The sequence below is a fragment of the Myotis daubentonii genome, chromosome 16, assembly GCF_963259705.1.
Source record: "Myotis daubentonii chromosome 16, mMyoDau2.1, whole genome shotgun sequence".
Taxonomy (NCBI): domain Eukaryota; kingdom Metazoa; phylum Chordata; class Mammalia; order Chiroptera; family Vespertilionidae; genus Myotis; species Myotis daubentonii.
Window position 1 is genome coordinate 6,612,952 of NC_081855.1, and position 26,596 is coordinate 6,639,547.

Genomic DNA, 26,596 nt, shown 5'->3' on the forward strand with positions numbered 1-26,596 from the left:
AGTCGTCTATGGACGCACGGACATCGGTGTCCCTGTACACCCCACTGTTCCTAACAGTACACCTTTCGTGTTATTTGAAGGCCAAGGAGTGTGTTGAGGTAAAATATACGGAAAAGGCATAGGCTGCTCGCATACATCTTACGTTAGGTTAACGCAGATGGAACTCCTCAGCGGCTCTGAGCACCGGACCCTGGTCCCTCCAGAGCCGCGCCGCACAGACTAGGCTCCGAGTCCCTGATGTCAGCGCTCTCCAGGGCGATGGACCTCACGTGGGTGATGCAGCCCGTACTCTCCCGAGAAGGAGCAGGTCGGCTTCTTCACATCCCGACCCCAATTCCCACCCCCACCCCCCACCCCCCACCCCACCCCCCGACAGCGCCATGTGTGCTCCCACCTGCTGAGAAACGGAGGTTGGCCGTGCCCGGGGCCTTCTGGGAATCGTAGTTCTGGGCTGGATGAGGCTCGCCAGCCTCGCCCCATCCCCTTCTTACGCATGCGCGGCTCCGAGCTGGCCCCAGAGGTTCGGAGCCTTTGTCAAGCCCGGATGGGAGGTGAGTGGGGTTCGGAGGCCGCTTTTCAGCGCTCGGCTCCCGGGGCGGCCCCCGGGGCAGCAGTCTGTGCCGGGCCCGGAGCGCGCATTTGTGGAAGGGGCCTCGAGGGCGGACCATGAGCCCATCTCCCGCTCCGGCCGGACTCCCTCCGGCGGCTGCCGCCTCCCGGGGACGCGGGTGCGAGCGCGGTGCTGGCGGGCGCGACGGGCGGGGCGCGGGCCGGCGCGGGCTTCAGAGAGAGCCCGAACCCGGCGCCATCTCCTCCAAGCTGCTCGGTCCCCGCAGGTACAGTGCTGAGCGGCCGGAACAGGCATCCGAGGATCGGTCTGGGGGACCTGGCCCCCCGCGGGATCCAGGTGCCGACGGCCCGGGCCCGAGGAAGAAGCGGGGCCTGACCTGACCCGGCCTTTCCGCAGCGCCCCGAGGGCCGGCCGGCGGGAGGACGGGGCTTCTCGCTGTGACGTGCTGAGAGGTCCAGATGGAGGAGCGCGGAGACGGGAGCTCCGAATCTTCGGAACCGGGAGGATTGGGGATCATGGAGGCAGATTGGGCCGAGGTGCCCGAGAAGAGAGGTGAGAGTTGCGGGGCTGTTGGACTGTGTGCGGAAGTGGCCCTTCCTCCCCGAAAGGAAATGGGCTGCCCCCGGGGAGGTGGCCCTTGTCGGGCGGCTCTGCCAGTCTCCTTTGTCTGGGGCATGGCTGGGCTCCTTGCATGAGAATGCAGGGCTTGGTGTGGGGCACCCCCTCTCCCCCTGAGCTGGTGCACAGTGGGTCCTGGAAAGCCCCCCCAAAATGTTAGCAGCTCAGGCCAGAGCACAGCCTCAGTCACTTTTTCTCCCACGTTCTTTTCCCCCAGCTGTCAGTGAGTCTGGGAACGTAGCTTATTTGGCTGGCAGAAAATACCTCCCCACCTCTGTCATTCCCGTGGCACAACATTCCTATTATGTCAGTCGCGCAGATACTGCTGTTTTGCATCATAGAGAACAGGCGCGGAGGTCGGTAGTTGACTAGCCCGGTCTTTCTTGAAGTTTGGTCTGTGACTTCATGTCAGCCTTTTCTAATGGACTCAGTAGAAAATGTTTTCTCCTGACCCATGGCCTGCTCATGAGATTTCTGGAGTGCACCTCAGACCCAACTACTAGTAGCAATTATTAGGAAGGGGAATCTAGTGATCTACATGTAAATAAGCTTGCAGGGTGATTTTTGAGAACTGAGCCTATTTTTCTTATATTAATTTAATGTACATTAAGGTTGGAAATAAACTGGCTTATCCTCATTTCTCGATTAGAGGGTACACCTGCCAGTAGGTGTTCTGTCCCAGTGGCAACGTTCCTGGACTTTCTCCATGACCCCAGGGTCAAGGGTTGTCTGGGCTGCCTTCAGGTGCAGTATCTGCGGGAGCATCATTCCTAGAGGGAGGAATCTTTGTCTTGTAAATCTGAAGCACAGCATAGATTTAGATCCCACAGTTACCGCTTTCTTGCCCGTAGCTACGTCTTTCCAGGATTCTTTCTATTCCCAAGAGAAGAGCACAGAAAAGGGAGAAGTGGCAGCTCTCCACCTCACAGCCAGATCCCAGGTGAGTCTGTACTGATTATTGAAATTCCACCTTATTTCTCAGAGTACAGGCGCACCCTTCTTCTTGATGTCAAGTTCCTTTGTCTACTAGAGCCCATCTGGAGAGCTGAGTTCTAATCTAAGACTACTCGGGTGGCTAATGGACTCAGTAGAAAATGTTTTCTGCTAACCCATGGCGTCTTCTCCATCTAGTTATACTTATTGTCAGTCAACAGGCAGGTAAGTAGCGTAATTACCCTTCTTTGCCTATTGTGCTAGTTGCTGAGCTTGGTAACGTAGGAAACTATTTTAATAGAACATATGGGGCATATCTTAATCTTTAGTTGATTATTCAGGATTCTTTTGTATTTTAGTTGTAATTCCAATTTGGTCCTGGGAGCGTGTCTGTGTAGCATCCACTTACCCTGCCACCATTTTTAATCTTCGGGGTATATCTTAACATTTATGTTTCTGCAAGGGAATCAACATACACATGACTGTTATGTAAGAAATTAAGAAAGCACCTTTCTTTAGAGCTGAAGTGAGTTATGAAAATAGTAAGTGCTCAAAAGTTCAGAAGAGCACTTGAATAGGAAAGCCTATGGAAGGCTTAACTTAAAGAGTTAAAATCCAGCCCTCCAAGTTGATGAATGCACAAGTTTAGAAAGTGAAACAATTTTCCAATCTGTCTTAACAAAGGCAAATATTAAGAATTAATCTAAGTGGTGGTTGACCTAGCTGATTTGGCTTAATGGGTAGAGTGTTGGCTTGCAGACTGAAAGGTCCCGGGTTCAATTTCGGTCAAGGGCACATGCCAGGTTGTGGGCTCTATCCCAGTAGAGGGTGTGCGAGAGGCAGCTGATTAGTGATTCTCTCTCATCATTGATGTTTCTATCTCTGTCTATCCCTCTCCCTTCCTCTCTGAAATAAAGAAGAAAAAAAACAAAAAAAATTTAAATGGTGGTCGTACTCTATGGGTGATTCATGTATTGGTCTTTCAACGTTTTGTATGTTTGAAATTTTTATTAAAAGAAGTTAGGTAAGAGAAAAGAGCTCTTCATGATGTGTGTGGCATGCCACAACCCACGATTCCTAAATTAGCCTTTTTCTTTGCTACTGTGATTCCAAGTGTAAAAAGTCCATATTGTACATTGGTACTGTTTGTAAAAGTGACTTCTTGGGGTCCTTATATACTTGCCTGAATTCATTGGTTTCTCAACTGCCTTACATTAGTATTGAAGACTATTAGTCAAGAAGCTTTAAGTTGCAGATGATAAAACTCAACTCAAACTGATGTAAGGGAAAGGTATTTAGAGAGAACCAAGATGGCGGCGATATACGCAGACGTGTCCCAGGTCGTGTCCCGGAGCAAATGGAGCGAGCAGCTGAAGCTAGTAACACTCACACCGAATTGGCGAAATTGCTCAGCTGGTGAGAGGGTTTGCAGCCGGGAAGAGCAGAACTCCCCTGGAAAGGTAAAAAAAAAAACAGGGATTTGGGCAGGAAAGTTTGCCAGACCTCTGAGCCCAGAGAGTCGGAGGGAGACCGCGTGGCAGACAGCCGCGTCCCTTGGGACAGGCACAGCCCCTGACGGGGGAAAGGAGAACCGCGGGATTCCTGGCGCCGCCAGGGAAATTGAGAGCTGGGTTCTGTGATCACGGAGGACTGAGCCTAAAGGGGGCAGCCTGAAGAGCTGACCTGACCATGCAGTCCCGGTAAGAGAAGAAGCTTACAGAAACCAAGCCTTCCCCGTTTCCGCGGCCGGCATTTGTTTGTTTGTTTTCACTGAATCCTGTTCATGGGACATTTCGGATACAGACACTCACCTGTGCTGAAGAGAGGGAGAGTGTGCTGAGGAGTGGAATCTGGGGAGAGACTGGGGAAAGAGGGGGAGCTGGGAGAGGTGGTAGTGAATTGAGTGCTGAGACACCCCTGAGCCCAGGACTGGGGCAGCCACCCTCTCCAGAGAATGAGACTCCTCCCCCCAGCCCCCAGGCAAGGAGCACAGCCACACCCAGATTCCACCCTGTACGACATCAAGGATTAAGATAACCTGATCAGTCCCTGGGAGTTAACAGGGTCTGGCCTATAGGGGGATTTTCAATCCCAGCAACAACATAGCGCCAGTAACTAACTATTACGCAGTCAGCTCTGGGCAGTGAACTTCCACTGGACAGAGAGGCCCTATAGCCTCAGAGGCCAACGCCAGAACACTGCCACCCAGAGGCTGACCCACAAACTGACTCTTTCCTAAACACAAAATAAGGCAGTCTGGGAAATAAATGCGGCATGCTTTAAAATAAGGACTGTGGTTTACAACACAGAGGAACAGTATATCGCAGGGAAACTCAACACTCTCCTGAATACCTGGAAGGTCTAAGGCGATCCACACTGAAGAATAGAAGAAACGAAGGACCTTCACAACTGCAATTTTTTTTTCTTTTTTCACTTTTTAACTAAGAAACCAATTTTTCTTCATTTTTTTTTTCTGTTCTTTTTTTTTTTTTTCTTTTCTTCTTTTTCCATCACCTGATTTTACCCTTTCAATTACTACCTTCTTATTTTTAACCAGTATTATTACTGCTACCATTTTACCATTTTTTAAAGTTCCATTTTATTTTTTCTTTATTTTATTTTGGGATTAGTGTTCACCATTCTATTTTCATCGTTATATTATTGGTTGTTTCTAGTTTGCATTCATATCCAGGGAGCTGTTGCTGGAATTTAAGGGATTAATGGCTGTTCTATAGGAGTATTCTCCTCATATAAAAAGTCTCTTCCCCTCTTCCACTTCATTCTCTCTTTTCGCTCTTTTTTTTTCTTTTCTTTTCTCGCTTTTATTTCCCCCCCTCCTTTTAACCAATTTCATTTTTGCACTCCCTTTTTTTGGTCCCTACTTTTCTTTTCCTTTTTCTCTTTTATCTTTTTCTCTTCCTTCTTCCTTATCCCCTAATTCTCTTAATTCAGGTGGTCACCTTTAATTGGGGTTATTAATATCGTGAATATATTTGTGTATAGTGCCTGGTACGTGGTGCCTTGTTGTGTTGTATTTTGTGCCTTTAAATCAACGCAGCAGATCCAAGCAACAGCAACCTCCTGAGCACCACATCCTCTGCTGAGGAAAAGCAGCTGTACGTGAAACCTCGCCCCACCAGCCAGAAGAGCCACCACAGCTGTGAACAGCACCCACCAGAGGAGCTGCTGACAACTGAAGAGCAGCTGCTACCGCAACCGCCCGAAGAGCAACCACAGACCAAGGAGTCACTGTCACCAAGGGAGCAACCACTGAACGACTCAACGTCTAGATATGTCAGTGAGATCAAACATGGGTAGACAAAGAAACCCCCAAAGGAAAGAGAAGGAGGACTCTCCAGAAAAGCAGCTAAGTAGTACAGAGGCATGCAACATGACAGATAAAGAATTCAGAATAAGGATCCTAGAGTGCATAAACCGGATGGAGGAAAAAATCGACAACCTCTGCAAGAAGCAAGAAGAAACAGATGAAAAAATCGATAACATATGGAAGAAGCTAGAAGAAACAGATGAAAAAATCGATAACATATGGAAGAAGCTAGAAGAAACAGATGAAAAAATCAACAACCTAAGTAAGACCCAAGAAGAAATGAAGAGTGATATAGCTGCAATGAAAAACTCCATTGAAAGTATCAACAGTTGACTAGGAGAAGCGGAGGACCGAATTAGTGAATTAGAAGACAAGGAAGCAAAACACACCCAAAATGTACTGCAATTGGAGAAAAAAATTAAAAGACAGGAGGAGAGCCTAAGGGAGCTTTGGGACAACATGAAACGAAACAACATACGAATAATAGGAGTACCAGAACAACAGAAGGATGAACAAGGATTAGAAAACCTACTTGAAGAAATAATATCAGAAAACTTTCCTGAGGTGGGGAAGAAAAAAGTCACACAAGCCCAGAGAGTCCCAAACAAGGTGAACCCGAAAAGACCCACACCAAGACACATCATAATCACCATGGCAAATGTTCAGGACAAAGAGAGAATCTTACAGGCTGCAAGAGAGAGACGGAAAGTTACATACAAGGGATCTCCCATTAGATTGTCAAATGATTTCTCAACAGAAACACATCAGGCCAGAAAAGAATGGACTGAAATTTACAAAGTGATGCAAAGCAAAGGACTGAATCCAAGAATACTCTATCCAGCAAGGCTATCATTCAAACTTGAAGGGGAAATAAGAAGCTTCACAGACAAAAAAAGGCTAAGGGAGTTTGTCACCACCAAGCCAGCAATGCAAGGAATGCTAAAGGGACTGGTATAAAAATAAGAAATAAAAAGCTCAGAAAGAAAACAGCCACACAAAAAAAGAAATGGTTACAAACAAGTACCTTTCAATAATAACTTTAAACGTAAACGGACTAAATGCTCCAACCAAAAGACATCGAGTGGCTGAGTGGATAAAAAAACATGACCCATACATCTGCTGTCTACAAGAAACCCACCTCATTAGAAGGGACTCAGACAGACTGAAAGTGAAAGGATGGAAAAATATCTTTCAGGCAAATGGAAAGGAAAAGAAAGCTGGGGTAGCAATACTTATATCGGACAAAATAGACCTCAAAGTGAAGGCCTTAACAAGAGATAAGGAAGGCCACTTCATAATACTAAAGGGATCAATACAACAAGAAGATATAACCCTGGTAAACATATATGCACCCAATGTAGGAGCACCCAAATTTATAAAAAAACTCCTGGAAGATATCAAAGGAAAGATCGACAACAATACAGTCATAGTAGGGGACTTTAATACACCATTGACAGCACTGGATAAGTCCTATACACAAACAATCAGCAAAGATACAGCAATCCGAAATGACTCACTAGATCACATGGACTTAATAGACATCTTCAGAACACTTCAACCCAAAGCCACGGAATTTACATTCTACTCAAGTGCTCATATGACATATTCAAAAAGAGACCATATATTGGGTCACAAGCAAAGTATCCCCCAATTCAAGAAGATTGAAATCGTAAAGAGCATCTTCGCAGACACGATGGCATAATATTAGAATTAAACTACAATAAAAACAACTCAAAATACTCAAACACCTGGAAGCTGAATAGCATGTTATTAAATATTGATTGGGTTACCAATGAGATCAAAGAAGAAATTAAAAACATCCTGGAAACTAATGATAATGAAAACACAACAATCCAAAACCTATGGGACACAATGAAAGCAGTCCTGAGAGGGAAGTTTATAGCTCTACAGGCCTATCTCAAAAAATAAGAAAAAATGGTAGTAAATAATCTAACTCTACAACTCAAAGAATTAGAAAGAGAGCAACAAGAAAACCCCAGAGTGAGCAGAAGGAAGGAGACAATAAAGACTAGAGCAGAAATAAATGACAATGACATAGAGACCAAAACAGCAATACAGAAAATCAATGAAACCAAGAGCTGGTCCTTTGAAAGAATAAACAAGATTGACAAACCTCTAGCCAGACTCACCAAGAAGCAAAGAGAGAGGACCCAAATAAAAAAAAAATCAGAAATGATTGAGGTGAAATAACAACAGACCCCACAGAAATACAAATGATTGTTAAAAAATACTATGGACAGCTCTACTCCAACAAACTAGACGACCTGGAGGAAATGGACAAATACTTAGAAAAATACAACATTCCAAAACTCAATCAGGAAGAATCTAATAATCTCAACAGGCCAATAAGTATGGAAGAAATTGAAGCAGTCATCACAAAGCTTCCATCAAACAAAAGCCCAGGACCAGATGGCTCCACAGGGGAGTTTTACCAAACATTCAAGGAAGATCTAAAACCTATCCTCCACAGACTACCACAAAAAATTCAAGAGGAAGGAACACTTCCAAGATTATTCTATGAAGACAGCATCACCCTAATACCAAAACCAGGTAAAGACAACACAATAAAAGAGAATTACAGGCCAATATCCCTCTTGAACATAGATGCCAAAATCCTCAACAAAATCTTAGCAAATCGGATCCAGCAGTACATCAGAAAGATCATACACCATGGCCAAGTAGGATTTATCCCAGGGATGCAAGGATGGACAATATCTGCAAATCAATAAACGTGATACATCACATAAACAAACTGATAGAAAAAAAACACATGGTCATATCAATTGATGCAGAAAAAGCATTTGACAAAATTCAACACCCATTTTTGATAACAACTCTCAGCAAGGTGGGAGTAGAAGGATCATACCTCAACATAATAAAAGCCATATATGACAGGCCCACAACCAGCATCATACTCAACGGGCAAAAACTAACACCATTTCCCCTAAGAACAGGAAGAAGACAGGGATGCCCCCTCTCACCACTCCTGTTCAACATAGTACTGGAAGTGTTAGCCATTGCAATTCGGCAAGAAGAAGAAATAAAAGGCATCCAAATTGGAAAAGAGGAAGTAAAACTGTCCTTATTTGCAGACGACATGATATTATACATACAAAACCCTAGAGACTCCATCAAAAAGCTACTAGACTTAATACATGAGTTTGGCAATGTAGCAGGATACAAAATTAACCCCAAGGAATCTGAGGCATTTCTATACAACAATAGTGAACTTTCAGAAAGAGAGATTATAAAAACAATCCTGTTTACCATCGCACCCAAAAAATTAAGCTACCTAGGAATAAACTTAACTAAAGAGGTAAAAGACCTCTACTCAGAAAACTACAGGACATTGAAAAAAGATATAGAGGAAGACATAAACAGATGGAAGAAGATACCATGTTCATGGATTGGTAGAATCAACATCATTAAAATGTCCATACTACCCAAAGCAATCTATAAATTCAACGCACTTCCCATTAAAATACCAATGGCATACTTCACAGATCTATAACGAACTCTCCAAAAATTCATCCGGAATAAAAAAAAAAAAAGACCCCGAATAGCTGCAGCGATCCTGAAAAAGAACAAAGTAGGTGGGATCTCAATACCAGATATCAAGATGTATTACAAAGCCACTGTTCTCAAAACTGCCTGGTACTGGCACAAGAACAGGCATATAGATCAATGGAATAGAATAGAGAGCCCAGAAATCGGCCTGAACCAATATGCTCAATTAATATTCGACAAAGGAGGCAAGAGCATACAATGGAGCCAAGATAGTCTCTTCAATAAATGGTGTTGGGAAAATTGGACAGATACATGCAAGAAAATGAAACTAGACCACCAACTTACACCATACACAAAAAATAAACTCAAAATGGATAAAGGACTTAAATATACGACGGGAAACCATACAAATACTAGCAAAATCCAAAGGAAACAAAATCTCAGACATATGCCGAAGCAATTTCTTCACTGATACAGCTCTTAGGGCACTTGAAACTATAGAGAAAATGAATAAATGGGACTACATCAAAATAAAAAGCTTCTGCACAGCAAAAGAAACCATCAACAAAACAATGAGAAAACCCACTGTGTGGGAAAACGTATTTGCCAATGACATATCTGATAAGGGCCTAATCTCCAAAATTTATAGGGAACTCATACAAATTAACAAAAGGAAGTTAAACAGTCCAATCAAAAAATGGGCAAAGGACCTAGATAGACACCTTTCAAAAGGGGACATTCAGAAAGCCAAGAGACATATGAAAACATGCTCAAAGTCACTAATCATCCGAGTGATGCAAATCAAAACAACAATGAGGTACCATCTCACATCTGTCAGACTGGCTATCATCAACAAATCAATAAACGACAAGTGCTGGAGAGGATGTGGAGAAAAAGGAACACTTGTGCACTGCTGGTGGGAATGCAGACTGTTGCAGCCACTATGGAAGACACTATGGAGTTTCCTCAAAAAACTGAAAATGGAACTGCCATTTATTCCTGTGTTCCCACTTCTAGGAATATATCCCAAGAAACCAGAAACACCAATCAGAAAGTATATATGCACCCCAATGTTCATAGCAGCACAATTCACCATAGCTAAGATCTGGAAACAGCCTAAGTGCCCATCAGTAGATGAATGGATTAGAAAACTGTGGTACATCTACATGATGGAATACTATGCTGCTGTAACAAGGAAGGAACTATTACCATTTGCAATGGCATGGATGGAACTAGAGACCATAATGTTAAGTGAAATAAGGCCCAGAAATCAGGATTTTAAAAAAGATTCTGAGGTGATTCTAATGTGCAGCTAAGTTTGAGAACCACTGATTTAGGGGAACATATTAGATCAGTATTTCTGATCTTACCAAAAACATTTTAAATGAATTTAAGATGAATACATTTTACTGCAACTTTTTTTTCTTTTGAAAGTCTAATGCAGGTGGAATGAAAAATTTGAAAACAAAAAATGAGAGAATATGAATAGACTCTATTTAATTTTATGATGTAGAGATAGATCTAACACTTTCCACATGTTGATTTTTTGGGGGGGAGATGAGATGTAAAGGAGAAAAAAGGTCAGTCCTATGAAGTCCTGAACAAAGAGCCTTGCAGACACAGATGTGTGTGCAAAGGCCCTGAGGTGGGAAAGAGCTCCCCGGGTTTTAGGAATGAAATACAGCCCAGGGTGGCTGGAGTAAAGAGGAGAGTGAGACAGGAAGTTGTGCAGAGCAAGGCGTCCAGAGCCTGCAGTCTTGTTCAGGTTGTAAGATTTATTCCAGGTGCAATGAGGAGTTTTAGAGGATTTTAAGTGAAAGATTTTAAGTGAAAGATATTTAGCAACTATCTTTCTATTTGTATTTTACGAAGATATTTTAATAATCAGATATGGCTGTTGCATTTTGGATCACATGCTTTTTCAATGCCTGTCACTTTTTATTAACTTTTATAAAGGTACCTTTTTAAATTTTAGAATATTCATTCCTAGGCTTAATTTTCTAAAAAGCCTACAACATCTGAGAAATGTAATTATTTTCATTTGAAATTTATCTTTAAGAATAGTTGATATACAATCTTATATGGTTATAGTGTTTCAGGTGTTTGATATTGTAATTTGACAATTTTATCAGCTAACCAGTTTTTTCTTTCTTTTTTTCTTTTTTATTAATAATAGCTACTTCATTCATATATATATATCTACACTAATAAAAGAGAAAAATGGTAATTGGCGTACGACAATACCCTTTTCATTGGCTAATCAGGGCTATATGCAAATTAACTGCCAACTATGATTGGCAGTTAACTGCCAACTATGATTGGCAGTTAACTGCCAACAAGATGGCGGTTAATTTGCATATGTAGGCACAATGCAGGGAGGCGAAAGGGAAAGCAGGAAGAAGCCCCCTGCCACTGACAGTGATCAGAAACCCAGGGGGGAGCTAAGAGCTGGGGAGCAGGGCAAAGGTGGCCCTGGGGTCGCCTTTGCCCTGCCCCCCAGCCATGATCGGAGAATCAGGCGCCTTTGCCGCCCTGGCCAGTGATAGCAGGAAGTAGGGGTGGAGCCAGCGATGGGAGCTGGGCACTGTCGAAGCTGGCAGTCCCAAGAGCTAGGGGTCCCTTGACTGGGCCTAAAGCGAAGCCCACGATCGCGGGGCCGCTGCAGCTGTGGGTCCCCGCTGCCCGGGCCGGACGCCTACTATGCTGCTGTAAAAAGGAAGGAACTCTTACCATTTGCAACGTCATGGATGGAACTGGAGAGCATTATGCTAAGTGAAATAAGCCAGTCAATAAAGGAAAAATACCACATGATCTCACTCATTCATGGACAATAGAGACCATTATAAACTTTTGAACAATAATAGATACAGAGGCAGAGCTGCCTCAAACAGATTGTCAAACTGCAGCAGGACGGCCGTGGAGGGTTGGGGGGCAGGAGGTAGGGGGGTAAGAGATCAACTAAAGGACTTGTATGCATGCATATAAGCATAACCAATGGACATAAGACACTGGGTGATAGGGGAGGCTAGGGGACTGTCTAGGGCGGGGGGATAAAATGGATACATATGTAATACCCTTTGTAATACTTTAAGCAATAAAAAAAAAAAGGTATTTATGGGCTATCATGACTGAGAAATCCAGGTCTAACTAGAAATAAGCTCAAGTAATAACATTAGGACCTATTTCCTCCATTTCACTGACTTCTTCTTTTCTCTCTGTGGGTTTTCCTCTCAAGCAAGCTTTCTTCCTAGTGCTGGCCCCTACCACATCTAGGCTTACAGCTTCCCACGCTGAAGACCCCAGACAAAGGGCAGCTTCCCTCCTGGTCATTCCAGCAGAAGTCCAGGGGTTAACTCTTTAACGGCTATTAGGCCCATTCTTGGACCAATTTGGACAGAACTATGGAATATACCTGCACCCACACATGGAAGTACACATACCACCCATGAGTCAGATACAATTAATCCTACCTGAACTCACTGGCCAGCATAGTAGCCAAGGAAAATCCAACTACAAGTGCCAGAGGAACACTTTGATGTTAGATTCAAGACTGTTAGAGCCTCGGGTAGATTAAACCTTTTATGGAAATTTTTAAAAACTTTTGTCCTTTTTGCATTGCATTAGGTGTGGTGTGATGCTTTGCCTGGACTGTGTGTTTCGTGTATTCAATTTTTTAAAAGTATTAAAGTTTTAATTCTTAGTTGGTTGTAACCAGGTGAATAGCACAGACATATATAAATGTAAAACTAATATTACTTCCTCCTCAAATTCAGTCCCCTTCTTCTCCCTACTGAGGGTAACAGTTTGATTTCCCAGTATATCTCTCCATATGCTCTTGGTGAACTTGCACTCCTATATTCAGACATGTAATGTTTCCTTTGATTTCTCCCACTGCCAGTCCCCAACTTTGGGGTGTTTTTAGGAGGGTTATGGAATAAACAGGATTTGGCTTTTTTTTAAGGGAAATTAATTCACTCGGCCAGTGTGGCGCAGTTAGCTGAGTGTTGTCCCATGCAACAGGAGGTCAATAGTTTGATTCCTGGTCAGGACACATGCCTGAGTTGGGGGCTCAATCCCCAGTAGAAAATGAACAGGAGGCAGCCAATCCATGTTTCTCTCTCTCCCTCTCCCTTCTCTCTGAAATCAATTAAAAAAAAAAAGTTTACTGTTTTTTTTAAAGGGAAATTAACTCATTCGCATTAATATGATTGTATGTTTCAAATTTTTTTTGCCATGTGATTTTTATAGTTATATTTACTATGCTTTCCTTGTTTTTTGTGTGTGTGTTTTTGTCTTTTGTGCATTGGTTTGCAGTTGTGTCCCGATTTTTTCTTCTAATCGTCTGGAAGTTAATTTTCATTGAGTGTCAATTTAGCTGGGGGTATGCAGGCTGTACGATCTCAGTCATTTTTCCTCAAAATTCCTTGTCTACTTAGAGATTTACATTTTATTTTATTTTCCAAGGATGATTGTTGTATGTTTTTAAGTCTCAGATTATTTCCGTTTTTGAAAACTATTTTGAAATAATTTAAGGTTTAAAGAAATGTAAATGGTAGAAAGATTTCTTACATACTAGGGTTAGGGTTAGGATTTACCCTCCATTCATATTCTCCAAAAGATAACACTTTACCTCACTTTATTCTCATTTTCCAAAATCAGGACACTAGCATTGATACAGTACTACAACCTACTGACCTTATTTAGACCTCCCAGCTAACCTATTGTTCTTGTCTCCCCCCACCTTTAATTTCTGCTTTTATCCTGTAATTCTTTGTTTCTCTTAGTTTGTTGTTCTTTCTCTAACTTGACCTGTATGCTTTGCTAATTTATTTGCATTATTTTTTAATGAAATGGAAGTGTTTAAAGCTATGAAATCACCTCTGAGTACAGTTTTAGTGATTTGGCATTCGTTTTGCATTTTATTATTTTGACATTCGGATGTTTATTTCAATTATCAGTTTTTGCTCTGTTCTATTTATGCTTGGAATCTATTTAAATTTACTTTGTTACTTTTGCAAATGCTTCATGAATGTTTAAATAGGTGTTTTCTATCCAGTTAAGGCATTTGATATATATTTATTTCAATAACCTTGCAATATTATTCACATTCTGTATGGTTTTATTTTAAAAGGCATGTAATGCCTTGGCTGGTATGGCTCAGTTGGTTGGAGTGTCGTCCATGCACCAGAGGTCACGGGTTCATTTCATGGTCAGGGCACATACCTAGGTTGCAGTCAGGGCACATACAGGAGACAAGGGATCGATGTGTCTGTAGCACATCAATGTTTCTCTCGCTCTCTCGCTCTTGTTCTTTCTCTCCCTCACTCTCTAAAAAGTAAAAATAAACTTCATATTCTTTAAATAAGTAAACAAAAAGGCATATAATAATACTTATATGTGTTCACCTCCTTACAGTTTTGTATTTTTTTTGTCTTATAGAAACTTAATTCTATGGTATTTACACATAAACCTCAGTTCTTTCTGTTCCCTTACTCAGTCTGTTGCCATCATTTTTCAGTTACTGCTTTTTGCTTTAAATTATTTCCATGCTTAAGTGGATTTGGTGCTCACTGCCAGTCATTTATTCATTCCATGACTTATCCACTAATAAGGTCTGTATTTCAACTCATCTTCTGATTGGCTAGATTGAGTCTTCAAGTTTTTATTGAGGACGCACAAGGAGAGTTATGCAGACAGGCTTTTTTTCCTCCTCTATTTTGTCTACTTTGCCAAACTGCATTGTCAACTCATTAGTTCATGTTTTATTTTTAACTCTTTATTTCCCAGAAAAGTGATGTCTCTCAATGGAGAAACTCTCATATTGAACCTAGCAGAGCGCGCATGGCACATAACTGATGCCAGTGGCTTTACATAGAATATTCAGACTCTGAATACTATTAGAACACTTGTCATGTATCGCTGTCACTTTAGGTGTACTCAGTCGCTCTGCTCCAGGGCCACCAGAACTGCGGGGGGCGAGGGATGCTGTCAAGTGAAAGATGGTGAACAGAAGTATGTTTTGTGTCTTAGGCGTCCGTGACATTCAAGGATGTGGCCATGGACCTTACCCCCGAGGAGTGGGGGAAGCTGGATCCTGCACAGAGGGACGTGATGCTGGAGAACTATAGGAACCTGGTCTCGCTCTGTAAGGACGGCTTCTCATTGTGACTCTGCAGTCTGCTCAGGGACAGCATTCCTTATTGACAGTGAAATAGCTTCACAAAGCCTTCGCTTTTCCATTCAGGAGTCATAAAGTCTGAATCCTGTTGGACCCAGAGACAAATCTATTCCTGTTCTAGGTTCTTGGTGAACTGCCTATGCTTGTTTTGTATTAGGATTTTTTGGATTGAAGTGACAGAAACCTAATTCACACTAGCTTAGGGGGCAGGGAGTCTTCTTTTTTTCCATTGATTAAAAAAAAACCACCATATGTATTGTAAGTTAAGTAAATTAATCTATTTTTTAAAAGAGATAACATTTTCCTGGGTATCTTTTGGAATTGAGTAACCGTTGATCCTGCCTAATTTTTTTTTTTTCCAGATGGTTCTGTTTTCGTTTTCCCCTTATCCCTAAGGTGCAGTGCTTACCCCTAGAGAGGGCAAATTACTTTTTAAGGTATTTCTCTTCTTTGAAGTTTGTGGCCTTATGAATTTTCAACTAAAAGCCCACATTAACAGCTTGTCGATACTGATATGGGATAAGTACAGCCTCACTTTCTAGAAATCTGTCATTTCTAAAGTCTGTCCTCAGCATGTTACCCCCCAGCTGTTGTGGTCTACTTAACGTTGTGCTTTTCATATGCGCAGCTCAGGACTCGAAAAGATTGGATGGTATTTGTATATAGATTTTGGTGCTCCTCCATAGTTACTTTCTCTATTGGTAGTCCTTTGATAGAACTAAATTGCACTTTCTCAGCAGCAGTAAGACTTTGGCTTTTTACTTGTACTTGATTGCCCCACACCATGATCTGGAAGTATCATCAAGGTGAATATGAATACTACAACATATGTTTGCTTCTGTACTGTAGCCCAAATGTTATTGCTCATCTCTGCCTTCAAAATGTGGCTTTTGAAGTTAAATTGGGTTATTTACCTGTCTTTCTACAAAACAGTTAAATCCATTGGCATATTGATGGGAGGTGGGAAAGATGGGGTGTTTTTTATCTGATTAAGCTTGCTCTTACGTAGGCATTGTGAACCTGGATTAAGTTGGACTTATAAATATTTCTGTCTTCCTTCAGTCATAATGCTGGGCCTCATACGTATCCCTACCTTTCCTCCAGGGGTGAATACTTCTCCCAGCTGCACTGGGTTTCCGCCACTTTCCTCAGGTAACAGTGTTGGAGCCCATCCCCTGGCGATGAAGGCTTCTGTTAATGAAGAGAGGTGGGTTTAGGTAGAGTTTAGGTATTGGATTCCATTCCCCACGTGGGAAAAATCTTGATTCAGGGAATCCAATATATAACCAGGAATTTCTTTTTTCTTTTTTAAATCCTGTGGCTTGGCTTTGCCCTACTGGCTTTATTCCTAGGGTCTCCCCATGTGGCAAAGATGGCCTTTAGTAGCTCTAGGGTTATATTATTCTTCCAATTAGAGAACTAAGGGAAAAAAGGCAGTGCTTCTATCCTAGGAGTTTCAGCAAAGAGGGTCACATGTTGGTTAATGAAACAACGACTAGAGCCAGGGAAATAGGTTACTCTGGGCAGTTTGGAGCCTGTGTGTACCTGTGTGCATGTGTGTGCACACACGTGTACAAGTGCATTTATGTGTTTGTATGGATGTGGTAAGAACTATGTTAGCCCCTCCCCAACCTCATGTAATAAATTCCCTACGAAAGTGGGTTCTAGTAGCTAAAGAAGGAAGAAAGGAAAAGCAGAAGACAAAAATTCTAGTTACCGCAGTCACAACGTGTGGTGCTACCCCTGGGGTCCTGTTTTCTCCAGTTCCTTCCCTAAGCTGAGGATCGGTCTGCAGCGTCTCTCTGGAATGGCCTCAGTGAAGAAAGATAAGTTCTCCTCTTTTGACAGGCATGAACACTTGTGTTTTCCAGTGCATAGAAACTCCTTACCAGGCCCAGATTCCTGCAGATGTTTTAAGCTTCATGTGGAGGTCCATCTTCCCTCACTCCAGATCTTCCTGTAATTCCCATCCTCTTTGTAGATCAGGGATTTGGCACTATGCTCTACGATAGATGTTTGCCCATCACAAATAGCTATTAGTTAGTCCCATTTCTTTCTTTCTTCCTTTCTTTGTTTTGAGCAGGGCTTCCAGTTTCCAAGCCTGAGAACTACAATTTGGAGAATGGAAAGGAAACATTGATGCTTGAGAGAAAAGTCCCCAGAAGCAGCTATTCAGGTGAGTCAAATAGATGGGAGTCCTCGGAAATAATAGCCCCGCAGGACAGTGAAGAATTGGCACTTTTCGGTGCTTAAGAAAGACTATATTAGCAGTGCCTACATGCTTTATCCTATGATATAGGACGTATATAATAAAAGCGTAATATGCAAATCGACCAAACGAGGGAACCACCAGTCGGCAGGGGGGCCGGGCAGGCGAGCAGGTGGCACCAGGCCAGCCAAGGCGCATGCCAGTGGGCAGAGGGAAGGGATGGTGATGGGGCGGGAAGGGGGTGGGGGGAAGCAGCAGTGACCAGCAGCGGTGTGATGGGGTGCCTGTGCCAGCCAGCACTGTCCCCTGATCAGCGACCCAGTCGCCTCCTGCAGAGGGAGGCTGGCGGCAGCGGCAGTGGCAGGGTGATGGGGGAGGCGCCTTCCCCTGTTGGCCCAGTTGCCTCCCGCTGAGGGAGGCCTGTGGCTGGCGGGGGAGGGGGGAGCACCATCCCCTGATCTGCCCGCCCGGTCACCTCCCACAGAGGGGTGCAGGAGTGAGAGGACTGTCTCACAATCCAGGACCCCTCAGGGGATGTCGGGCCTAAACCGGCAGTCAGACATCCCTCTCGCAATCCAGGCTGCTGCATGCACCAATGACCATACTTTTCCCACAGGTGAAAGGCATCTTACTGTTATATGGGCAGCTACATTTTTTTGCCCTAATTATAAAAAATAGTACATAGCATGATCCTTCTGTGGCAGTAGTACCATTTTCCCCATCTTATGGGTGGAAAACTGAAGCAGAGAGAAGTTAAGTAACTAATTGGCTTTGTCACACAGTTATTATAAGTGTCAGAATCAGGGTTGAGCACAAAATGTGCAAGCCAGAGCCCATGCATGTCATCACTGCATCATCCTGTTTTTTTCAGTGTTAGAGTAGCCTTGCCAGGTTTTAATTTTTAAATCTAAGAACCTGTTCCCAGTATATAGGGTAGGGTCCCTAGGCCTGACTAGCGATCAGGTCCATCTGCAGGGCGACCAGCAGGCAGGGCAATTGGGGGGCAGGGGGCCCCCAGCTGGTGGTCTGGCACCATCCGCTGGCCCGCCCAGCCCCAATCACCTCCCTCTGGGGGGCAGTGTGTGTCATAGCCATCAGCCATTCCGCCTTTCAGTCGATTTGCATATTAGGGTTTTATTATATAGGATATATATATATATATACACACACACACACACACATATATATATATATATATATATATATATATATATATATATATATATATATTTAATTAATTTCAGAGAGGAAGGGAGAGAGATAGAAACAGCAATGATGAGAAAGAGGCATTGATCAGCTGCCTCCTGCACGCCCTTTACTGGGGATCGAGCCCGCAACCTGGGCATGTGCCCTGACCAGGAATCAAACCTTGACCTCCTGGTTCATAGGTTGAAGCTCAACCACTGAGACACACCAGCCGGACTATTTTTAAAATATTTTAAATGAAGATAGCAATTTAAATATATATAAAAGTCGAGAAAAAAATCAAACACATGCTAATATTTTGCTTCATTTTGCCTCTTTTTCTTCTTTTTTTTCAATATAAATAAAAATATAACTACAGGTCCATGAATTTTCACAAGTTGAACACAGCTCCCGAATCAAGAAACAACCTTTCCAGCACCCCTAGAAATACCCTGTGCCCTCTTTAAGTCACTGCCCTCCTTCCTAGAGTAACCTTATCCTAACTTCTAATACCCAGATTAGTTTTGATTTAGTTTTATATAAACAGAATCATATTGTATATACTCTTGTGCCTGACTTCCTTCACTAAAGATTACTGTGAGATACATTCATTTTGTAACATTTAATTATAGTTCATTCTCATTGTTATATAGTCTTTCATTATGTCAGTATACTAGATTTTTGAGTAGTTCCAGTTTTTAGCTATATGAGTAATGCTGCTTATGTATATTCTCTCTTTTGATGAGCACATGTATGCATTTCTGTCGGATATATACATTAAGTAGAATTGTTGGGTTGGAGGGTAGATCATGTTCACTTTTGGTAGATATTGTCAAAAGATCCCCAAAGTACACTGCCAGTGTGGCTCGGTCAGTTAGAGCGTTGTCCCGAGCACCAACTGGTCGCAGGTTCAATTCCAGTCAGGGCACATACCCAGGTTGTGGGTTCAATCAATGCTTCTCTCTCACATCAATGTCTCTCTCTCTCTCTCTCTCTCTCTCTCTCTCTCTCTCTCTCTCCCCCTCCCTCCCTCTCTCCCTCTCCCTCTCCCTCTCCCTCTCCCTCTCCCTCTCCCTCTCCCTCTCCCTCTCCCTCTCCCTGTTCCCCTGTTCCCCTGTTCCCCTGTTCCCCTCCCTCTCCCTCCCTCCTTCACTTACTCACTCGCTTCCTCTCCAAATCAATAAAAACATATGCTCGGTGAGAATTTTAAAAATGCCGAAACCGGTTTGGCTCAGTGGACAGAGCGTCGGCCTGCGGACTGAAAGGTCCCAGGTTCGATTCTGGTCAAGGGCATGTACCTGGGTTGCGGGCATATCCCCAGTGGGAGATGTGCAGGAGGCAGCTAATTGATGTTTCTCTCTCATTGATGTTTCTAACTCTCTATCTCTCTCCCTTCCTCTCTGTAAAAAATTAATAAAATATATTTAAAAAAATAATTATAAAGAATTTTTTTTAAAAAGGAAAGAAAGAAAATCCAGCCTCACCCCCAGTATATAGTAGGAAAAGGGAGGAGGATTTTATGGTCTCTTCCGATACTTGTGGCTGTTCTGTTACTACACCAAAACTGAGGAAGTGGTAGTTTCTTAAAGATTAGTTAACAGTGTGGCATCTGAAACTATATCCATGGTTTTTCATACTCTTACATTAAAACCTATTGATATTTTCACCCTAGCTGGGTTGGCTCAGTGGATAGAGCGTCAGCCTGCAGACTGAAGGGTCCCAGGTTCAATTCTAGTCAAGGGCACTTACCCAGGTTGCAGGCTCAATCCCCAGTAGGGGTATGCAGGATGCAGTTAATCAATGATTCTCCCTCATTATTCACACTAGATTGCCCAAGGAAGTCATTTTGACTGCTTTTTAATTTCAATTAGAAAAACAATTATGTATATAAGGACACAATGTCTTAGAATTTTGTTACTTTTTGTACAATATATAAATGTGTTTATTAATAATTGTAGTTACCTCCCCCCTCCTTCATTTCTGGTATATATATATATTATACCTATATTGCCTCAAAGCAGTCATTTTGACTGCTTGGGGAAATTTTAAATAATCAAATGACTCTTATTATTGAATTGAGTAAATTTCTTATATGACCAGTTCGGCTCTGTATTGAAATAACAGTTTTCATTTTTTTTCGATTACCGTCACATGATAACATACAAGTACATGATAAATTGTCGATACTTGATAAGTTGCAGTTGCTCAATAAGCTAAACTAGTACTTGTTATTCGAATCTTTATGCAGTGATACTTGTTCTAATAAGTTGTTTATTTTATTTCTTTTGCTCCGTAAATTCATGAAAGAAATGTCGAATAGAAGGGAGTTATTGGAAAAGCTAACGAACATAAGTGAAGAGTGCACCGATATAGAATCAGATGCAACAAATTCTGAACTATCATCTGAAAATGAATCGGGTTATATTCAAAGTGAAATATCTGACACTGAAGATAGCGATGAAGAGTCGATCACCAATGATGAAAAGGAAAGTGCCATCAATATGACCAGGAAAAGGTGTAGGGTGCTAAGTAGTTCAGACTCTGATGAAGAAACTGAACACACCTTTCAGGAGACCGAAACAGCTGCCGATGGTACTGTGTGGTCAAAATTTAACGAAGGTGGTATTCCTGGAAGGTTACCATCTACTTGTATTTTCAAGGGTATGAAAGGGCCAACAGGCTACGCAGAAAGGAACATTATGGCAGATAATCCTATCAGTGCGTTCTCGCTGATAGTAGATAACTATGTTATCAAACATAAAGAAGTGCACAGAGGAAGAAGGCCGCCAAATTCTGAGGAACGACTGGACAACAACGTTACCGGGAACATGTACTGGGATTTCATATGCTCGTGGAGCCTACGAGGCAAAAAATTTAAAACTCAGTTATTTATGGTCAGCAAAGTGGGGTCCCGAATTCTTCAGGAAAACTGGCGAGAGAAAAGTTCAAGCAAATCCTACGATTTATTCGTTTTGACAAAAGAACCGAAAGAAGTAGGCACCTACAAACAAATAAGTTTGCCTTGGTTTCGGAAGTAGGGGACAAGTTCATTGAAAATAGTCAAGCTTGCTATCAACCAGGGCAAAATATAACAGTTGACGAGCAATTATTTCCGTCAAAAGCCAGGTGCAGGTTTACACAGTATATGCCTAATAAACCCAACAAATTTGGCATCAAATTCTGGCTTGCATCAGATGTTAGTAGCAAATATGTTTTGAATGGTTTTCCTTATTTGGGGAAAGATGAACAACAACCATTGTCAGTGCTTCTCAGTGAACACGTTGTTCTGAAACTTGTCTAGCCATATACAGGCTGTGGAAGAAATATCACGACTGATAACTTTTTCACTAGCATGTCACTCGCAACAAAATTATTGGCCAAACAAACAACTCTAGTTGGAACTATTAGAGGAAACAAAAGAGAACTACCCAAAGCAGCCAAACAAACGAAGGATAACATGCCTCGTTTTTCCACTCTGCTATATAAATCAGAGAATTGTGTTCTTACAATATATAAAAGCAAACCAAATAAAAGAGTAGCTGTTCTAAGTTCTAAGCATAAATTTGTGAAAATTGATAAAAGTAATAAAAAAATGTTACCGGAATCTATTCAATTTTTTTTAATATATTTTATTGATTTTTCATAGAGCGGAAGGGAGAGGTATAGAGAGTTAGAAACATCGAAGACAGAGGAACATGGATCAGCTGCCTCCTGCACACCTACTGGGGATGTGCCCGCAACCAAGGTACATGCCCTTGGCCGGGATCGAACCTGGGACCTTTCAGTCTGCAGGCCGACGCTCGATCCACTGAGCCAAACCGGTTAGGGCCTATTCAATTTTATAACAGCACAAAATTTGGAGTTCATATGGCGGATCAAATGGCCAGAAAATACACAGTAAAAGCTAGTTCTCGTAGATGGCCCCTCCAAATATTTTTCGATATTTTAGATTTGGCTGCTATAAATGCTTGGATCTTTTACAAAGAAACGACAGGAATACAAATAGAACGAAAAGAGTTCTTGTTTCAATTAGCAGAACAGCTTTCCACCGAATACAGAGCTGGAAGACAGAAAAATTTATCAGAACATGAAGACCCACAAAGATCAACTGCAACATCATCAAATGCAACCCATTTTAACAAACGCCAAATTTGTCAAGTACAACTTTGCCACAACAACAAAACAAATAATATATGTGAAAATGTCAAAAGTATGTTTGCGGAAGATGTACACATAAAAAGATTTCCACTTTCATTTGCATAAAATGTACAAATCATAAATTATTTTTCCAAGTGAAGTAAATTTTTTTGTTAATATTTACTTGTTATATAACTGTATTTACTTGTTAATAACTTGTTATATAACTAAATAATATACAAAATATTAAAACTTAATTTTAAACAAATTTCTTTACACATTAGTTAATCTTTCACAATGCAGTCATTTTGACTGCTTTTGGGCAATATAGGTATATACTAAGTTTCAGTCTTTCTGGTGTTAATGTTTCTATCTCTCCCTTCCTCTCAGAAATCAATATATGAAAAAAAAACCCCAATTGATATTTTGGAAAATACTGGTCCACTGAGTTATGGAGATCGTCCAAATATTGGCACATTACATTATACAATATTTAAAAAATAACAGTCCTGGCCAGGCAGCTCAGTTGGTTATAGCATCATTGGATACACCAAGATTGTGGGCTTGATCCCCAGTCAGGGCACATACAAGGACTAGCCAATAAGTAAGTGGAACAACAAATTGATGTTTCTCTCTTTCCCTCTCTCAAATTAATAAAGGTATTTTAGACAATTTTCGATGTCACCACTGACATTGTCAGAAAAGTCAATTTTAAGTATTCCGAAGACCAGCTGTCGGCCCCTGACTAGCTATCAGGCTATCTATCAATGGTAGTTAAATGTTTTTCAAAATTGTAATTTATTACTGGAAGCTCAAATCTTATCAAACACTGTCAGTTGTTTTTCTTGACGTGACAGGCTCACTTCATTCATCTATAGAAAATATCTGCCAAATATCCAACACGGGTAACATAACTTGTCTGTCAGGTGTTCTTTCCAGAAATATGTGGTCCATGAAAAAGATGGCTAGTTCAGCTCACAACTCAAACTATCTCATGAGTGGTTATCTTCAAGACAACCATCATACTGTGACATGACTAGCATTGCTTTATGAATATGTCCTATTTCATCAATCCAGAACATTAAAAAGGCATGTTCTCAAGGTTTGAAGTTTTTAAAAGTTAATAATGTTTACTGTTGTCCAGCTGGAGTGACTCAGTTGGTTGAGAATCATTCTGTGCACCAAAAGGTTGCAGGTTTGATTCCTGCACGGGGTACCTACCTGGGAGGTTGTGGGTTTGATCTCCAGTAAGTTAACCGATTGATGTTTCTCTCTCTCTCTCTCTCTCTCTCTCTCTCTCTCTCTCTCTCTCTCTCTCCCTTTCTATTTGTAAGCATGTCCTCAGATGAGGATTAAAAAATAATAACAATAATACTGTTTACTCGGGCATTTTTTATATGTATTTGTTTTTATTTCAGAAAGGAAGGGGGAGAGAGAGAAAAACATCAGTGATGAGAGAATCATTCAATCAGCTTCCCCCTCATCAATGTTCTTTGCTGCTCTCCAAGGAACACTGGTGGGGCCGCCCATCCTCTGTTATGGGCACGCAAGCTCTTGCCACGTCACAGGCTATTTCCACTGGAACACAGCCACGCCCACACATTATACACTGTCCGTGGCTGCTTTTGTAGCACCCTCTGGTACTTTACAGACAAAGCTTTGGGGCCCTGGTGTACGGAATAAAGTCAGCGTCCCCTGGCACAGCCAGCAGGACTGTATGACCAGGCCTCCACCAGTCCTCCCTGCCTAGTCTCGGTGTGCGTCCTCTGCAGCCCCCTAAAGGGACGGTCCCCTGACCAGCTCATCTCATGACTCTGTTGCTACTCTTGCCTGGAGCTCTCTTCAGAGCTCCCCAGCTCCCAACTAACACCAACCAGTCAACCAAAAGGTTGCACTGAAATGTTACCGGTTCGATTCCTGCTCAGGGTGTGTGTGGGAGGCAACTGATAGATATTTCTCACAAAATGGCTCTCTCTCTCTCTCTCTCTCTCTCTCTCTCTCTCTCTCTCTCTCTCTCTCTCCTTCCACACTCTCTGAAAAACAAATTAATAAAAACGTGTTGGTTTTTTTTTTTAAATTCAGCTCAAGACAGGACTCTTCAGTGACGCCATCTCTGCACCTCACCGGCCCTCCTGAAGCTCCCTCCCCGTGAGCTCACTTTTGGACAGATTTCTAGGTACATTCAAAGGGAAGGACACTTCATTGTTATACATATTGCCAGAGTGTCCTCCAGGGAGGTAGTTTCAACTTGCATTCCCCAAGTTCATGGAAACTGTCAGGTTCATGCAGCCCTGCCAATCTGATCTGGGAAACAGGTTTAATTCTCACAGCACTCCTTACTGGTAATTCAAGGTGAAGATTAACAAGTTGTTGTTTTTAAAAAAATAATATCTTTTTTTAAAATACGTTTTATTGATTTTTTACAGAGAGGAAGGGAGAGGGATAGAGAGTTAGAAACATCGATGAGAGAGAAACATCGACCAGCTGCCTCCTGCACACCTCCTACTGGGGATGTGCCCGCAACCAAGGTACATGCCCTTGACCGGAATCGAACCTGGGACCTTTCAGTCCGCAGGCTGATGCTCTATCCACTGAGCCAAACCAGTTTGGCAAAAAATTAATATCTTAAGGAAATAGCAAAAGGAACTTCTTGGAGCTAAATCACAAATATTGAGAAAGGTATCTCTCCAAGATGCAAGGATAAGATACAGACAATTATTGCAGATACATGAGACCAAGAAACTCTTTGCTTTTATGCGAGAAATTGTGATAAGATTAGTCACTGAAGCAAATACCAAACTCCTTATATTTGTTCTTCCAGTTTATTGTAAATTTAATTTTACATTTCTTGAAAGTCTTGGAAGTATGCTACATAGTCACTTCTCTCTCTCTCTCTCTCTCTCTCTCTCTCTCTCTCTCTCTCTCTCTCTCTCTCCCTCTCTCACTCTCTGTTATTCTTTAAAAATACTGTCTCCATATTACTGAGTATTTTTCCACACACACCAAAAAGGAGAAAAATGTACATTCAACATTGTCGTTTTGTGACTTTATAACATAAAGTAACATAAAGGACATGTTTTTGATCAAATACTAGTTCTAGAAATTTATCTTAAGAATATAATTATGATGGTGGGATTGGGACAGGTGCTGGGTTGCTTCCCCTCATGGACTTTGTAAACCAGCACAGGAGAGAGCTCCTCAAAGCAAGCAGACAGGACAAAATAACCACAAACCGATAAATGCTACAAGGAATCAGTAATCTGGAATAGAGAGTCATGGCGGGGCGGGGTGGGGGGAGAGAAAAGGGCAACGTCTTGGATTAGATGGTCAGGGAGCTTTTCTCTGAGAGACATTTAAGCTGAGTCAGACAGCTGAGAGTGTCTGATACTCAGAGAGTTGGGAAAAGAGCTTTGCAAAGAGAAGGAAGAACATCTGCAAAGACACAAAAGTGTGTCTCAAGGACTGAAAGGAAGTCAGTGCTGGTGTTTTGTGAGTGAGGCTGTGAGAGACACTAGTTGAGGTTGGGAGGTCCATGGGGCACAACAAGCCAGTGAGTCATACTGTTTTATGTTTTAAGGACAATGAGAAGTCATTAAAGTGTCTTAAGCAGGTAGGGTGGGATGGCTGGTTTTAAGTTGAATGGATCACTCTGTTTGCTGGGAGGAGAACAGGTGGAAGACAGGACAAGATCAGAAGCAGAGAGAGCAGAGGCCCAGCAGATGGGGAGGGTGGCCTGAACTAGGACAAGAGCAGGACAAGTAGAAAAAGAACTGACTCCACTTGGAGATGAAATCATGACATGTCAATGGTGGACTGGGTCCTGGAGATACAAAGTAGGGTAAAATCAAAGATGACCCTTCATTTCAGACTAGGGGACCTCCAGGAGGGTCCATAAAGGGTTAATATGGG

At 42.1% G+C, this 26,596-nt stretch overlaps 1 protein-coding gene across 4 annotated transcripts; it reads left to right on the forward strand.

Annotated features, from left to right (window-relative positions):
- Positions 1-403: 403 nt before the first annotated feature.
- Positions 404-24,843, forward strand: LOC132217971 (zinc finger protein 286A-like). Of its 4 annotated transcripts, XM_059668536.1 has the most exons (7): positions 404-551; positions 837-1,123; positions 2,041-2,129; positions 15,009-15,123; positions 17,005-17,115; positions 17,240-17,332; positions 24,770-24,843. In XM_059668536.1, exons 2-7 carry the CDS (start codon positions 1,030-1,032, stop codon positions 24,790-24,792), a joined length of 525 nt encoding a protein of 174 aa, XP_059524519.1. In that variant the 5' UTR covers positions 404-551; positions 837-1,029; the 3' UTR covers positions 24,793-24,843. The 4 variants fall into 4 exon arrangements, 3 of the variants coding, with proteins under 3 accessions (XP_059524519.1, XP_059524522.1, XP_059524521.1); XM_059668539.1 differs by lacking the exons at positions 17,005-17,115; positions 24,770-24,843 and adding an exon at positions 18,930-19,556 and having other exon boundaries at positions 417-551; XM_059668538.1 differs by lacking the exon at positions 17,005-17,115 and having other exon boundaries at positions 418-551.
- Positions 24,844-26,596: the final 1,753 nt, after the last annotated feature.